The sequence below is a fragment of the Drosophila guanche genome, unplaced genomic scaffold (assembly GCF_900245975.1).
Source record: "Drosophila guanche unplaced genomic scaffold, DGUA_6, whole genome shotgun sequence".
Lineage (NCBI taxonomy): Eukaryota > Metazoa > Arthropoda > Insecta > Diptera > Drosophilidae > Drosophila > Drosophila guanche.
Window position 1 is genome coordinate 3,182,987 of NW_022995744.1, and position 16,229 is coordinate 3,199,215.

At 45.2% G+C, this 16,229-nt stretch overlaps 2 protein-coding genes across 2 annotated transcripts; both read right to left on the bottom strand.

Annotated features, from left to right (window-relative positions):
- Positions 1–4,213: 4,213 nt before the first annotated feature.
- LOC117579979 (thioredoxin reductase 2, mitochondrial) lies at positions 4,214–5,801 on the bottom strand. The gene has a single exon (XM_034266158.1). It carries the CDS (start codon positions 5,782–5,784, stop codon positions 4,246–4,248), a length of 1,539 nt encoding a protein of 512 aa, XP_034122049.1. The 5' UTR covers positions 5,785–5,801; the 3' UTR covers positions 4,214–4,245.
- A 1,528-nt stretch (positions 5,802–7,329) lies between these two features.
- LOC117579604 lies at positions 7,330–8,176 on the bottom strand. Its single transcript, XM_034265539.1, has 3 exons — positions 8,026–8,176; positions 7,787–7,965; positions 7,330–7,729 (listed from the first exon to the last, which is right to left on the bottom strand). Exons 1-3 carry the CDS (start codon positions 8,108–8,110, stop codon positions 7,490–7,492), a joined length of 504 nt encoding a protein of 167 aa, XP_034121430.1. The 5' UTR covers positions 8,111–8,176; the 3' UTR covers positions 7,330–7,489.
- Positions 8,177–16,229: the final 8,053 nt, after the last annotated feature.

Here is a 16,229-nt window from a genome sequence, read left to right on the forward strand (position 1 = left end):
GTCTACTTTTGTTACTAGAATTCCATGGCATTGTTGCACACTCGTTCGCATGTGTGCCGCATCCGTATCTCTGCCTTGCCACCGATTTCCACTCCACTCCACAGAACTGGCAATGCTGGCTAATGGGCAAAAGGCACAGTCGCTAGTCGCGACTTGCAACTTTGTTGCAGCATTTGTTGTAAGCAAAGTTGGCAACGTTTGTGCATAAATGATGTGTCTCTGTTTCCCTCTCCTGTATCCAGTACGTGTGAGTGTTTCCCTCTTCCATCTGGCACTGCACTGCACTGCACTGCCTCGGGCAAGTTGTATTTACCACACGTTGCACATACGCCACCGTGTGTGTTGACTCGACACACACACACACACACACACACACACACACACAAAATTGACAAAAAGAAGAGAGAAATCAACGCACACACAAAGTAAACACTCGCAATTATGTGTCGCGATTGTATCTCTGTGTGTGTGTGTTTGCCGGCCGGCTTGCCAGAGTTGCCAGCCATTTGTGATGTTTTGGTTGGCACGCTATCAGAGCGCACACAATTCCAATGTCAAATATGCGACTCTCGACTCTTGTAGCTCGCAACTCGCAGCTCGGAGCTCGTCGCTGGCAAACAAGACAATGAAAATACTTCCCCATCTGTCTCTGCTGTCTTCTGTCCGTTCTCTGTCCCCACTCTGTTTGCCGCGTCTGGCGGCCCTTGGCGTTGGCATTAAAAAACAAAATAAATACTCTCGTCCTGCTCCCAGAGATGGGAGCCCGCCCAAGCACGAGCAAGCGATAACCCTGGCTCCCAGTCACGCGGCCATCCCTGCAACGGACGCTCTCGCTGCAAGTTGAGTCCTTGCCACATTCCTCCTGGCCACCACATCGTTTTGTCATTCTGTGAATGCGAGCAAACTTTGTGGCAAGGCGGGAGGAGAAGAAGCAGCAAGTACAATTGCTTTTATGAAATTAAATTACGCCACACACGATTTAAACACCCGGTGAAGTGCACTTGAAAAGAAAACTGGCAACTTTTGTGGTTTCCATGCGTTAATAGACGCACAAGCAATGGAGCAATGACGCTTTCAATCTGAAATCTGCTCAGAAAATCTGCATCTAAGATAAGGAAACTATCGACGCCGAATGGTCGAAAGTAATCAATTAATGTCCACAGTCATCGACAAGACAAGCAATTTTCATTTGAATAACTCTGTTAATTGAATGAAAATTTCATATAGAATTATCATCAAGTGTCTGTCTGACGTCAGATAGAGTCAGAACAGCCACCTCAATCATGACATGTAATGCAATCAACAGAAGCAGAAGTGCCTTTGCCACGCTTTGACTTTGAAGTTTTTGGGGTTTTTTTTTGCAACTCCGGAGAAGAAGAATGACAAACTGACCGCAAAATACAATAGACAGATGGCCACTGCCACTGCTAGTGGCACGTTAAAGCTGCAAATGTAATTAAATAATTGCAATTGAAGGAAGAGCCTTGGAAATTACATAAATACATCAAATAATCAACACATTACCAACTTTTATGTAATTACATATGCAAGAGGCATACACAGATTGCAGATGCAGATGGAGATACACGCTCGTATAAGTGCAGATAAAGTTAGATCTGAGCAGGAGCAGAAACCAACAATGGCAAACAGGACTGACCGACAGTCAGACAGACAGACAGACAGCCAGACGGACGGAACAACAATTGTGGTACTCGTATAATTTGGTAAATGGAAATGGATACATTTAATAACTAAACTAAATAGAAAGCCATTCCTGTTCCTGTTCCTGTGCTATCTTGTGCGATGTGTGCTCCATTCAAAGCCACCTCCCATACGTATCTGTATCTAATGGATATTTGTTTATTTGCATGGAAATTCGAAATTAAACTATTGAATCATTGAAAGCCCTTTGACTTAGCCAATGTGTGGAACGTGTCCGATTCCCAGTCCGAGCACCCCAAGAGTCTGCCAGAGTCTGTCCCTGGCAAAGGTTCTGGCCAAGTCAAACAAATCGATTGGTGATTGCAAAATTTAATAGGATTTAAAAATTCGAAATTGCTAAACAAGACTTAAGCTTCTGCTGGGACCCTCGATGTCGAAGGTATGAAAGTATGTGCAATGCCACCATGCAACAAACCACAAACTGCTGTGGCTGCGTGCCTTAAGTGGAATTGTTTGTAATGCGTTGATGAGAATGACAACGGCAGAAAGGGAAGGAAAGAGAATCCAGTCGATGAGGGAAGAGCGGCCAGTCCCAAGTGCCCTTAATGAGGATTAATTTAAATGAGATTCTTAATTTACTCTAGTCTATTGGCACAGCGGGAGAAGAATACGCTTTTGTTCTGGAGCTGATTGCACAATTTTGTGAGCAATTTGTGTGCAACAACGGAGGAACGGCTCACCACTGCCATTGTCCCGAAACGAAATTTGTTTTCCATATCGCATCCGATTAACTGGCCAATGTCTCAGCTTGAGAGCTTCAGTTCGCAAAACATTTCCTGTACAGTTTCGCACTCGAGAGCACTCAATCAAGCTGTGTGGCAGTTGGCCACAAAGTGAGCAACGACCCGGGGCCCAGCCACTTGGACACGCAATCAGAGAGAAAACTTTCCGCACTTGCAGTGTATTGTAATTCAAGACATTTCTCCAGCTATTCTGTTCTACGGAACAGGTCAAGCTGACAAGAACCGAAAAACCGGAGAACAATAATGGGAGCAACAATGCAATTGCCAAATGCCAGAGCGATGGGAGAATGGGGGAGCGATGGCTGCTGGGGTGCAACAGAAGATGAAAATAGTTTAAGTGCAAAATTTTACGCTTTATCGAATTACCCGCGGGTGCTTTAACTTACAGCCGAACTTTCGGACTAACAAAACTTTCACTGGCCACTCACTCGTGCCCTTCTTCAGTGCTTCTCCAGTTGCTTGTCCTGCAGCTGAAGCTGATGCTGGTGCTAGATCTCGGGGCGGTCAGGTCACAATTTATGATTCCAAGGTGTTGCAATGGAAACTACGAGCACGAGTGCAGGCGCAGCTCTCCTTTTTCTTGGGTATAGAATATGTTATATTTTCTTACTGTCAGCCAGCAAGACCATTTGTTAAATGAGTTGGCAAAGCTAATCGAAAAGTTATGGCTGGAGAACTGAAGTGCTGGAGACTGTACTGCAATGCTCTGCAAATGGCGCCTTGACCTGGATACGAGAGCTGCCACCTGGCCACACGGTGGCCACTCCTGATGACCGGCACAAACAAACTAATAAATAACGCCGAGGCAAACATTTTAACCGGGGACGACCATACGCTCGTCCTTCGTCCTTGGACGAGATGAGGTGGATGCTGCAATAAAAAAATAATTTATAACAAAGCAACGAACGAAAGAAAGAGGCCGAAAGGAGAAGAGTCGAAATTTGCCCCAAACAAAAAAAAAAAAAAAATGCTAAAGCAAGATTTATGCAAATCGGAAGTAAACATTAATCAAAATTTTTTCTATACCGAGGAGATCCCTTGCCACGAGCAGCCATGGAAAGTGTTTTCTAGCGTGTGTTTGTGTTTGTGGCACAGTTTATGGTGCCATTTTGGGTCAAAGATGCGACTCGGATATGGGAGACCACCTCCAAAAGTAGCACAGAGCTGAGCTTTTTTTTCGGGCAGAACTTCATAAATTAAAACTTCATATGTCAAAAATGCAAACGCCCTGAGAATTGCCAGCCAGCCACTCCGCGCCGTCTCCAAAATTGTCCGACTCTTTCCGCTTATCGGGGATGTTATTTATATTGAAGCGTCAAACCAGCAGAACGTGTGTGTTGCGGGTGCTGTCCACCAGAAAGGACAGGGAGGGAGAGTAGAGATGCAGTCCACGACTGGTGGTGCCCTGGGCCTTATGGGTGTCTCCTCAAGCAGTGCGTGAAGTGTGCCAGTCAAGTGCCAGACAATTAGTCTTCTTTTTGCGCAAAATTGTCACTCTGAGTCCGCTTTTTGTGGCAGTGACTGCTCCCCAGTGCGGGTCCTGACCGGAGCCAACCCAGAGCATGTGTTCCGTTGACATGGCCAGGACCCAAAGCCCTACGGGGTGCACGCACTCTGACTCGCACTCCGCACTCCACACTCTACACTCCAAACCCGCCCTGACAGCCATGTGTAATGATGTCGTGGCAGAGAGAGCCAGTCCAGTCCCTGAAAGTTATCTAGAGGTTTTGGTTATCTTGTTTATTGAACTCTTTTTAATATACTATTTGGCACCATCCAGCTAACTGCAGCAGGAGGATGGCTTGGGATCCCGACCCGAGCGTTTGGTAATCGAGAGGCGCGTAAACTCCTCGGCAGTCGTCGGGTGAATGCCCACCGTATTCAGCAGGGTCTTCACGGTGAGACCTGACTTCAGGGCCGCCGCAAAGCCCTGTATGACCTCTCCAGCCACAGGTCCAATATAGTGTAGCCCAAGGATCCTCTGGTCGCCGGTGATCTCGGCTACAGCCTTTAGGTAGCAATGGCGCACGCTCTTTTGTGGTATAAAGAACTCTGTGGGCTTGTAGTAGCCGTGGAATACCTCGATGTTGTCCTGGCCGTGCATCTGTATGGCCATCTCTTCGGACATGCCCACGCAGGAGTACTCCAGCGGCGTGAATACTGTAGTGGCCACATCCGCGTAGTCCATTAGCTGCTTGGAGCCGGCAAAGAGACGGCGGGCGAGTAGGCGGCCCGACAGAATAGCCACCGGGCTGAGCTCCGGACGGCCGTATATGATGTCGCCCACGGCAAAAATGTGTGGCACGTTGGTGGCCTCAGTGGCATCCACCACGATCTTGTCGTTTTTGGTCTGCACCCCGGCTGCCGGCAGGTTGAGGTCCTCGATCAGACCCTTGCGCCCAATAGCCCAGAGAACGGTGTCAAAGGTGTCACTGTCCTCCTTCTCAGTCGTCGTGTTACGGTACTTCACCAGCAGTCGCCCGTCCCCCTGGCGCTCCACCAAGCTGGGGATCGTTGTGTGGAGGAACTTGACGCCGCGCTCAGACATCATGGCCTCCAGCAGCTCGGACATCTGACGGTCGAAGCCGCGCAGCACTATCGAGCGGACCATCACCGTGGTATCGTAGCCTAGGCCCTTGAGAAAACAGGCGGACTCGAGACCCACATAGCCAGCACCCACTACGAGGGTGCGACCGGGCTCCTTGTCGTAGCTGAAGATGTCGTCGCTGGTGATGCCGAACTCAGTGGCTCCCAGGATAGGTGGATAGCGCGGACGTCCACCCACCGCCACCACAACATACTCGGAGGACACTCGCTGCTTGGGGCCGCCCTTGACGCAGTACTCGATGGTGTGGGGATCGACAAAGGCGCCCATTGAGTTGACGTACTCCACCTTCTTGTCGCGCAGGTCCACGCGCGTCACCCAATTTACGGACTTGATGTGGCTCTGCACGGAATTAACCAGCTTCTTCCAGTCGGGCTTGATGTTCTGGTCGTTCACATTCCAGCCGTAGGCCACCGCCTCGTGAACCGCCTCGCCCAGCAGAGAGGCCTGATGCATCAGCTTCTTGGGAATGCAGCCCACATTCACGCAGGTGCCGCCCAGGCCCCACTTGGTGCCCGCGGGAGTGGGTTTTACGTAGTCGAAGCAGAGCACTCGGGCGCCACTGTCCAAGGCCTCCTTGGCACAGGCAAGTCCCGCCGAGCCGCCGCCCAGCACCACCAAATCGTAGTCGTACTTTGACTTGCCTAGAGACGCCACTGATCGTGCGTTGGAGCGGCTGGAGCCACAGATTCGTAGTAGTTTCCACAGCGACATTTTGCTTTAAGAGTTACTGAAATGCTCAAAAAAAAACTATGAAATTGTATAATAATCAGCTGACAGCTAGTCCTGCCAACTGTATCATTGCTTAGTCTCAATTGATTCGTTAGCCAACACTGCCAAACCCAAACAGTTTAGCCAGTATTTAACTCGACTGACCCACTTACGAGTAGGATACGAATACAAGATACAAGCACACACCAGTCTGTGTAGCTGACTCTGCATCAGCTAAAACCAATCCCACTATCATTCTTCTGCTGGCGAATGACTTTTAGTAACGATACACAGTCATATGCCCAGGGCAAGGGCAACAGTCAATTCGAGTCGAGTCCCGCATCCTCCTCCACTTTGCTCGGATGTTCGTCAGCGTCGTTCGCATTCAACTGCAAAATGATTTATGTGGCTCAGTTTTTAGCAAACAGAGAGCCCTGTGTGATTTTGAATTTTGATTGGTTGAAAGTAAAAAGTCGGAAAAAAGTATTAAAAGTATTTATTTTCGATATAGAATTTCAAATTACATGGCGGGAAATAGGAAGAATCTTAAATATTAAGATCTTCAAGACAATACGTACTTGGTTTAAAGAAATACAGTTGAGAGGGAAAACAATAATTAAATTTAACAATAATTTTAAAATTGAATTTTATTTATTTGTTTTATTATTTATTTATATTTATTTATTATTTATTTATTGTAAAGCATACTAATTCCATAATAAATACTGAACAGCCGAAAGATTTATCAACTCCCTGCCCAGAACATTGCCTTGAAGATCTTAAGATTTACTTCCTATTACATTCCATCCCCATTACATTCAAAATCAAAAGAGCCCGTTCTTTGTTTTTGTGTGAAAAATTTTCAGGTTTTTATGTGTTGCTTCTGCACACACAAACATAAGCATTCACAGATGGCGATGGCGCTCAGCTCTTCCTCTCTGTCCGGTAAAGCTCTTCCAATTCAACTCATTCAGTTTGAGGTAATCGACAAATCTCTTAAACAAAATTCTTTACCCTCACGAATACGGTGGAAAATCTTGCAACCCCTCTACTTTGGTCTCCTGGGCAACCTTTAGCATACACATATACAAATGAAATGGTGAAATGTCAGCTCCAATGATTTATGCATCTCGTCCATGGACCATTTGGAATTTTTGGCAGGCCGTTGGGTAACTGGTTTCCTGCTCGTGTTTCTACCCCCCCACCATGTTCTAGTAAATGGCGCTATGGTCTGCTGCCTGCCCATTCCCATTCCGTTTCCGATTCCCAGCCCCTATCCTTGTCCATGGCCTTGGCTATCCTAATTTCTAATCTAATATTTTTGCGTACAAGAGTGGAGCAGAGGAAATTCCTTGGTATGTCCGATGTCTACTCTGGATATGATTTACTTTTGCGGTTTGTTTTTGGTGCGTTTAACCGCAAATATTTAATGGTTTTACTTTCCCATTCCCCAGCCCCTGGCCTGCCTATGCCCTGGACAGCTCAGCTGCGATTCATTTGTCCATGCTCGTGCGAGTATCTGTGTCACAGACACGGACTGTGCTGTACAGGGGAAACCTCTATATGTGTGTTTTCTCTGGGATATTTATTAGTTGAACCGATGGCCCAGTATTTGTAGCAAAACTAAGACGGGGACGGATGTCGGAAGGGCGGACGGGGACCCACTTAAAGGCGCCATGGACTGTGACGGCATCATTTTGAGCAAAGGTCAGGACTTGCTACAGATTTCTTCTTCGACTAAGAAACATATAGACCTACAGATGAGAGCCATGTGAAGGGTGCTCATCGCCAGGCCGCAAAAGATAAACTGAAAGACCTCGTGGCCCATCTGTCCCTGCCAGAGTGCCCAAGCGGTCATCAAAATATACACCAGAACCCGCTGGAAGACGAACAAATTCCAAATTAAAATCACTGGAACTATCACTAGCCTGGTTCTGAGTTCGCGGGGCTATAAATTGGGGAGTCTTTGAATAGAATTTCAAGCACAGATCTTAAAAGATCTTACCTGGAAGACAGCTGGCATCAGTAGCAGTAGGTTTATCCCCAGATTTGTGATCCAAAACCTGTCCCCGAACTCACTGAATGGGTCATCCATCATAAATTTCATCAGTGGCTGCTCGTTAGCAATAAATTTCCCAACTATCGGTATGAGGTGCAAGAGGCTGTGCTGATTGTCGGGTGGATCTGGAAATGGGTTGCGTTCCAGACATTATTTCATTGTGAGTTTGGAAATGTGGCACTTACCCTCTTCTATTCTCCCGATGTGCCATGCCAGCATATACAGAAATAGATTGTAGAAGAGCAAAGCAATAGCAGGTACTGACATCATTTTGCAGAGCTATCAGAGCATAATAAACTTACTACAATACGATTTCGGGATTCTGGGATGTGGGGCTCTATGATGATCCTTATGAATAGCCAAGTAATTTTAATTTATTTTGTATTCTCTCTTTGTTTCTTTCAGGTAAGTGTGCTGTGCGTTATCTGCGACTCGGACTCGAAGTCGGACTCGGACAAATTTGAATAAACGAATTAATATCTGAAATTCGTCAACAATGAAACTTTGCCAATGGCAACGCAAGCGCTGGAAAAAGTCTTGGAATTGATGCGATAAAAGTTTAATTCGAAGTAAGGCTTCTCCGTCCTTTTAGGCCTAATGTGCTGACAATCTCTGAATTCCAGGCACTCAGACCCCATGGTCTCTCCTTCTGTTCGCATTCTTTTTATCTCTATCTTTCTCTGAGTATAATTTAAACTTTAAAATGACCAGGAGACCAGGGGCCTAGGCAACAACAGGGCATCAGACAGACGAAGAGAATTAAGAGGAAAACTTTTTGTAAAAGTTGTAAAAAAAATTCAAAAGTTTCACCAATAAACATTAGAAAAACTTTTGCGCCTCGTCTCACCTTACCGTTTTATGATTTGAATTGCACCATGGCGCACTTCCCACTCCTCACACCCCAGCCATAGGCATTATTTTTGTCCTTTTGGTGGTAGCCCCATCCTGCCTAGCGACAAGCTTATCATGGCCTCTCTTCTTGGCCAAATGAAGCACAATTTTAGAAAAATCCTTAAAAAGTTTTCTTTATTTGTCTGTCTTTTGGGTCGGCGGTCGGTTGTCAGGGTCACTTCCAGAATTTTTGGGAATGGGACCTCGGTACTTTTTTTTTACTCTTCTTTCGAGCAGCCATGGTTATCAGACAAAAGGTCAAATAATTCATCAAATATTAATTAAGTTTGCGCCTAATTAGTTTCATTCAAAGCCGAGTGGTCGCTGATGCTGCCTGTTGCCCGTTTCCCGCTGTTGACTTTTGCCAGGGGGCAGACATCAGTAAGGTGTTTTCTGTGGGCCCGAGGCAGGGACTTCGGCAGATCCACCTTTCGGTGCGGCTTACAATTGCCCAATTAACATCTAATGAGCGTCGAACACTTGAGTGAGGAAAGAGTTCAGTACTAGTTGTTGTCAAAAGTTAAACAATTTTCCAAACAAAATATTTGACAGCTACCAACCGAGATTGGGAAGCAAGAAGAGAGTGTGGATTCGGAGCGAATACCACAAAATGTACATATTTATGTATGTATATATTAAAATGCATAGAAAATCTCCAATAAGACAATGTTTGGCCAAAAGTTCAGACAATAATTGAAAAAGCGTGGAAAACAATAGTGGTAGGTGGGTATATTTGCGTTCATTTGTTGAAATATTTGCAGATGGGAAACTTTTTGCAGCAATTATTTAATTTGTTGTCGATTCGAGGCATAAAATGTTCGATTCTTTTTCAATTTTCAATCCCTCGACATCGCCCTCGCTGTGTCCCGAGGAAAATGTTTCATTCCATGCACAAATATTTAATTTCGTTTATTGAAGTATTTGCTATTTGGTTTGGCTTTCAACCAGTCTTCTGGCATGTCTTCCCAGGACGAGGCTTGAGGGCTGAGGGTGAATGTTTCAGGAATGGACATCACACACACACGTGCCGTGCCGTGCCGCCTTGGCACACGCAACTTCTTGACCAAAATTCCGTACGGGGCCAAGACTTTTCTCAGGGTCTCTATTTGCAGTTTGTTGTTTGTTTGTTTGTTTAAAAGCAAAAATTTTATTAATTAATTTGAAATTGTTGCTGCTGCTGCTGTGGCCATGTCTAGAAATCGAGGAATGGGTGGGTCCTGGAATTGGCTCGAGAGCAAAGAGGATTTCATTTTGACTTCACACACAAATTCGATTAGTTTTCATAGGCAAAGTGTTTCGAAAACTAAACTAAATGTTTGGGCTCAGATTGGGTTTTGGCCTTGGTTGGCTCTTGGGGTTTTATTTATTGAGGGCCCAGCATTTGCTTTTAATTGATTTTCCCTGGCACATTCAGCTGGAAGGGTTGGCAGGCTATCCACATGGATTTCCAATTAACTGAATTTCTATATCCCGGAATAATCTCAGTATTAACTATATTCATTTACTCTACCTCCTCTTTTTTAATATTCATAAACCAATTTGCGATCTCTGACCCCAATAACTACACCTCCTCCTCCTGCGCAGGCTATAAAAGTAGGCCATAAAAATTCCAACAAATGCATAAACCCAAAATCCACAAAATTGGTCAGCAATTGCCAGCAAAATCCTACAGATTTCCCCCCTTCGAACCACTCCCTCTCGAGCGAGAATAAACGACTTGAAAAATGTTTTAATTGCAGGCGAATATTTTGGCCAAAATACGTAACTAGCATTCAAGAGAGGGGTGTCCGGGTTATGGGACTGAGAAGTGGCTTGTCGTAAAATCCCTAGCCCTACAACACACACAAAAAGGGTGGCGAGGGGATATCTGGGTAGGAGCCATAATGCCACATAAACCGTTTCATATCCTGCATATACATATTTTCCAGCTATGAGCCAACAGACAGCAACACACAGCAACCACAATTAAAACCCAGGCTAACACAGCAAAATGTTGTGCGTAGATATCAACCTCAACCTCTTCCCCATCGTCAGCCTCTTCCCTCAGATATCAAGTATACGAAATGATAGCCGCAGTGTGCTGGTGTTTGTGTGTGTATGTGTGTGCCAAAGTGCGAATTACAACACTTCCTGCTGGGCACAGCACTTATCAATGGGGAAGGTTAAAGAACAGAGAGTATCGACAAAACGATACCTTACCTGGTAAGGCATTCAGATAGAGTACAGAACAGGAGCACATTTAGTTTTGTTTATCGTATCAAGAATATTAACTCGATCTACGTGACATATGATAAATATTTGCTCATCTCCTGCAAAGCCGGTACATACATCCGTACAACGATTCCTTCCCACTGTTACAGGCATTTGCAATATTTAACAATATGTCAAGTACAAGGACTCTGCCTTCTAGCAGTAATTTCCCTTCGAATTGCCGCTTATGGGCCGTGCAGAATGGAAATCAAATCAAGTTGAAATGCCGTACAATGCATTTAATTGCTGGAAACTGACCAAAAACTGTCCTAGTTCCCCGTGATGGAGGCGGAAGGAGACAGCACAAATTCTTGAGTGCTTGCCACAGATGCCGCAGTTTGTTGCCGTCCAATCAAGCGCACTTATTTGAGCTGACCGAATGTCAAATGTTTGTGCAAGCAAATGCAAAATGCAAAATTGAACGGAAAGGAAAGCATTCGTATCGTATCGCATCGTATTCGCATCGTAGCGCATCCAATTGAATTGCATTTTTTAAGCCACATTCTCATTAGCAATTAGAGCTAGAGAACGGATCCGCATTCAATCGATAATAGCTGCTGCTGATTGATGGCATCCCGTCGGGGGGCGAATGCGGAAAAATGTTTTGGCAGCCATTTAATTGTCCCATTTTTCTATGTCTGATGGTAATGGGAAAAAAGTGATGCTCTAATTACGCATTTAATGCCTTTAATTGCCACCAAATGAAAATTCGAATGCATTTCCAATACATTTTCTCCCACAAAATACCAAATCAACTAATCGCTTAATCGGATTTGGCATGGCAGGTCAATTGAAATGAATAAATCATAATAGGACGCCTTGCCCAGAGCTCCCCTTGAGCACTTTAATAATTTCCATCTATGCACATCAACGGCAATGGCAATGGCAACGGCATCGTAAAATTTGGAAAAGTTTTGCTTGTCGGAAAAGATTCGACATGGAAAAGTTTTCCATGTAAACGACACACAGAGTACGATGTATAGTCGAGTGTTTCTGCAGAGCTCTCTGTTGTAAGAGCATTTGGTAAGTATTTTACCTATTTGCCGAATTACCTGGCTAGGCAAAAGTTGAAATGCTTTTTGCATGTTTCTGTGGTTATCAAATTTTCCTGCCAAGTGGAATGGTTGGATGGAGGGTGGACTGGGATAAAGGACAGGTGTGAAAGGGATGATTTATTCCTCATACTCGTATGTACATAAATACGTTCATGGAGAAGATGAGCCGATATCAATGGAGTGACACTTTAAGACCCCGCAGAAGGATCGTCAGCAGCGTTTATGGAAGTGTGTTTCCATGGCCATGGAGCCAGAGGCTAATTACACTACCGAGCTCGCTCAATTGAGTGGTTCTCCAGGCGGAAAGTATCGCAAGTATATCAAAGTATATCAAGTAAGCACATGCGTATAGGATACATTCACACGATTCTATATGTGCACCTCTTGTGGCTGTCTGCTCAAACGAGCGAGTAAATACTTCATTTAGATATGGAATACAGGAAAAGGGCCACCACTTCCCTCACTTAATCACACACAAACCCATTTCAGAATCTCATCCCCAATATCCCCAACAGTTTCTGGATTCTGTGCCCACTTGAACTTAACTACAATTTGGTCGCCCCTCTCCTCACCCCTCCACCCATTCATGCATATTGATAATCTTGAACGCTTCAATGCTCATTTACTCAACTTGAAAGGTGCACTCCTTTACTCCTCCCTGCCTGCCATCACCCTTTAGGTATCCCAAAATCAGGTTTTTAATCATGCGTGGGCGGTCGGTCAGTTAGCCTTTGATTCTTTTTCAACCCTCCACCCTATTCCATCGTCATCATCTTCATCATCTGCTCAGAACCCATCTCTAATCCCCGTTCCCTCAGAGGGATGGGGTGCCACATCATTTATGGGCTTCTTCTACGTCCCAAGTAGCATTGAGGCACTTTTCCAATCAACTTGAGTGAGTGTATGTGTGGGTGTGTGAGTCCTTTTGCCCCATAAGTTGTCCCTGGACTTGGCCTTTTTCCTGCTGATGCTGACTTTGTGCCGATTTCATATTTCTCATTCGACAAAATAGATATTTTTTAATGCCCTTTATTAAATCGGCTTAGATTTATTGTACATGTATATGCCATCCATATGTACACATGTGTGCTTGTTCGTTTTTGTGTGAGTTAGTCCTTTTCTTTGGAAAATGTGAAAATTCCTTTATGGGTCTTAAAGCAAAATTTTTCGGCTTGCAGAGGAGCTTAAATTGGTTTTCGTAGACCCAAGCAGGATAATCGAATGAATATGAAAATATTGATGAGTTCTAGGTGTGGGGTGACTAAGTTGACTCGAGTTGTTCTCAGGAACTTTTGAGCGGCAAAAAGTGGTGCTGCAGCTACTCGTATTATGCAAGTCATTTCCATATGTCACTCACTAAACGCCCACAAATTTGACACAATTTTCTATGAATTTTCATTGTGGCTGCTGCGCCAGGTTCGTCACGCCCCCCACCCACAGCGCGCACACGGACTTACATGGGGACATTCCGGTCACTAATTGTGATTGATGCACTTTAAAATTGTTGGCAAATTATTATTGCCAAAAGGCACGATGAGGAGGTCCTGCATCCTGCATCCCACGTTCAGTCTCCTGCCTTCTGTCTGCTGGCCTCTGTTCCCCTCCCCCTCTTGCCTAACTCAATTAGTCAACCTGACTGGCTGCTGCTGCTGCTGCTGATGCTCCTGACGATGACGTTCCCTGACTTCGGTCTGGTCGTCCTGCCGTCCTGCCAGCCAACTGTTGCAACGAAATTACCACAAAGTTTTCTGTTTGCTGCATAATTAAAAAGTTTGAAAAGCTTTTGCCGAAACCAGGCAACAGCCAGGACTTGCTCGCCGGCCTCCTACTCCGTCTCGTCCTTCGTCCTGGCTAACTATTATAAACCAGCGGTTATGCGGCGGTTGCAGTTTTTGCATGATTGACAGCCCAACAGCCCCGAAACGAGTGTAGAAGCAAAATCAAAAGCAGGAGACGTGGCAGTAGGATCATGAAAAAAAAGAGGACGACGAGGAGGACATGCCATTCGTGGCACCAAAAGCTAGTCAAGGACATGCCAACGCATGTGCCTCCAACCAGAGTTCTCTTCTCGCTCTCTATTTCTCTCTCTTTCCCTCTGTGTGTGTGGCACAGAGAAAATATTTTGAATTTTTCTAAAACTTTCCACCCACTCACCCATCATCCCCCACAAAACTGTTTACATTTTTCACCAAATGAGTTTTTGATAATTAATTTCACTCGCAAAATGGGAATAAAAATCATTTTTTATTTTGCTCGCATTTCTCTCTATTTTTCAGGGTTTAAGAGTTTTGTAATTAGAATTTCGCGCGTAATTATGCAGAGGCGAGAATTGGTGAAAGGGAAATGGGGATATGAGACCAAGGTCGACAGTGGTCTAACAAAAGTTATTTCAAAACTGGGACTCACTCCCACGACTTTAATGTTGCTGAAGTGTAGCTTAAAACAGAACGAAATCCAAGTAAACACTCAGTATACAAGGGGTCGTATAATCTATACTAGAGTCGGACTCGTATCCTTTTATTTATTTGTGTTTTTTCGTCTGAAAGTGCGCTGGGTATCCAGTGACCGTGGGGGAGAGAAAACGTGCGAGTGCGAGTGCAATGACAACGTCGACAGTGAAGCGATGCCGACGATCGTTGCAGACGGCGTCCGCTAGCGGTGATGCCGTTCCCGGGGAGGATGCGGATGTGGTATTGGCCAATGATAGTCCCATCCACACCAGCGGAAGTCTGTCGAAGCGGGTCTCAGAGGAGGATGGATGGGCATCCAAGGGATACAACTATATTAATCCCTTCGTGCACCGCGTCGAAATCGACAGTCACATTGAGGTGGCCAAGGTGTATATGTTGACGGTTTTGTTGCTGCCCATTCGTGTGGTTGGATGTGTGCTCTCCCTTCTCTCTGCGTGGATGTTTGCCTGCATTGGGCTCTATGGCATGACGCTGGATGATCTCAAGGCAAGGCCGCTAACCGACTGGCGCAAGCAAATGCAATACATGACGGCAAAGGCCATTTCACTACATAAATATGGAGGGTACACGGGCGACACCAAAACAGGCATTCTTCCTATGTGGACTCCATACTGGTGGTGGCCACCGGACCTGCATCGATAGTGGCCAAACGTGAGACGGCCGACATACCGGTGCTGGGTCGCATCATCAACTACGCCCAGCCGATCTATGTGCAGCGTGAGGATCCCTGCTCCAAAGATCCTCCTTTGCTCGCTCTTTAGCAAATTGAAAAACGCCGATCTAGCGACCTTTCTACGCGCACTTGTCAATCTCTAAAGCGAATCGATTGAGAAAATAAGCAGGGAGAGCTTTGTGCGTCAGATGCCGCATGCGGGTGGCAAGCTGAAAGGCCCAAGCGCTCTACTTTGCGCTGGACACAGCCAACATTGGCTACGTATCCTTTGATTCCCTGGTGGCGTACACGGAAAAGCAATCGAGCTACAAGTTCTTCTATCACAAATCGGAGCACATAAGAAGATCAAAAACGACCAAGAATGCCTCAGGCAGCCCCAACTAAAGCTGGAACTTTAAAGTAAATTGAGAGCAAAATACAGCATAGAAAATATGGAAGATTTGAGGAATGTTTTTAGAGAGAAAAAGCCCAAGCCCCAGGCCCAGCCTCAGCCCCCAAACCTAGGCAGAAAGTGTAACTGTCGGAGTGTATATTTTTAATATTTATTTACCGTGTAGCGCACGTGCCCCTCCCTGGCACCTATACAATTTAGTTAGTCTAATTTCTACGATTATTACTTAAAATAATATCCTTCTTTTTGATGAAGTTGTTGTTGTTGTTGTCAGAGCAGATGTCTGCGTGCCACCGGCCTTGTTATTATTTACTCTGGACTCTTAACGCAAGACATTTCATTTATGTGATTTTTTTTTATACACACAAACAGAGCAACTTACGTTACTTATTAGGCGTTATACATATACACTTAAATATACATAAACAAAAACAAAAGAACTATCATTTCTCGACTCCGCGCTGTTTCGCGCGATAAGTTTTCTACCGAGTATATTTTAAATTCGGTATTTTTTTTGGCTGCGAGTTTCACACATAAACAAAAGTATTTTCTATGTGCTTGTCCTTCCTATTGGATAGTCTGCATTTTCCTTCCCTCTTTGCCGGATACACCTGGCTGTAGTTCCAGCTTTGATAGCTGGCCAACTAATGACAACTCA

What these genes read in the sequence shown, in the direction of transcription:
- LOC117579604 (XM_034265539.1), bottom strand. Translation starts at nt 8,110, where the DNA reads ATGATGTCAGTACCTGCTATTGCTTTGCTCTTCTACAATCTATTTCTG. An exon ending in CATCGGGAGAATAGAAGAGG is followed by an intron (nt 7,966 to 8,025) that starts GTAAGTGCCACA and finishes ACCCATTTCCAG; the next exon opens with ATCCACCCGACAATCAGCAC. An exon ending in TGATGCCAGCTGTCTTCCAG is followed by an intron (nt 7,730 to 7,786) that starts GTAAGATCTTTT and finishes CCCAATTTATAG; the next exon opens with CCCCGCGAACTCAGAACCAG.
- LOC117579979 (XM_034266158.1), bottom strand. Translation starts at nt 5,784, where the DNA reads ATGTCGCTGTGGAAACTACTACGAATCTGTGGCTCCAGCCGCTCCAAC.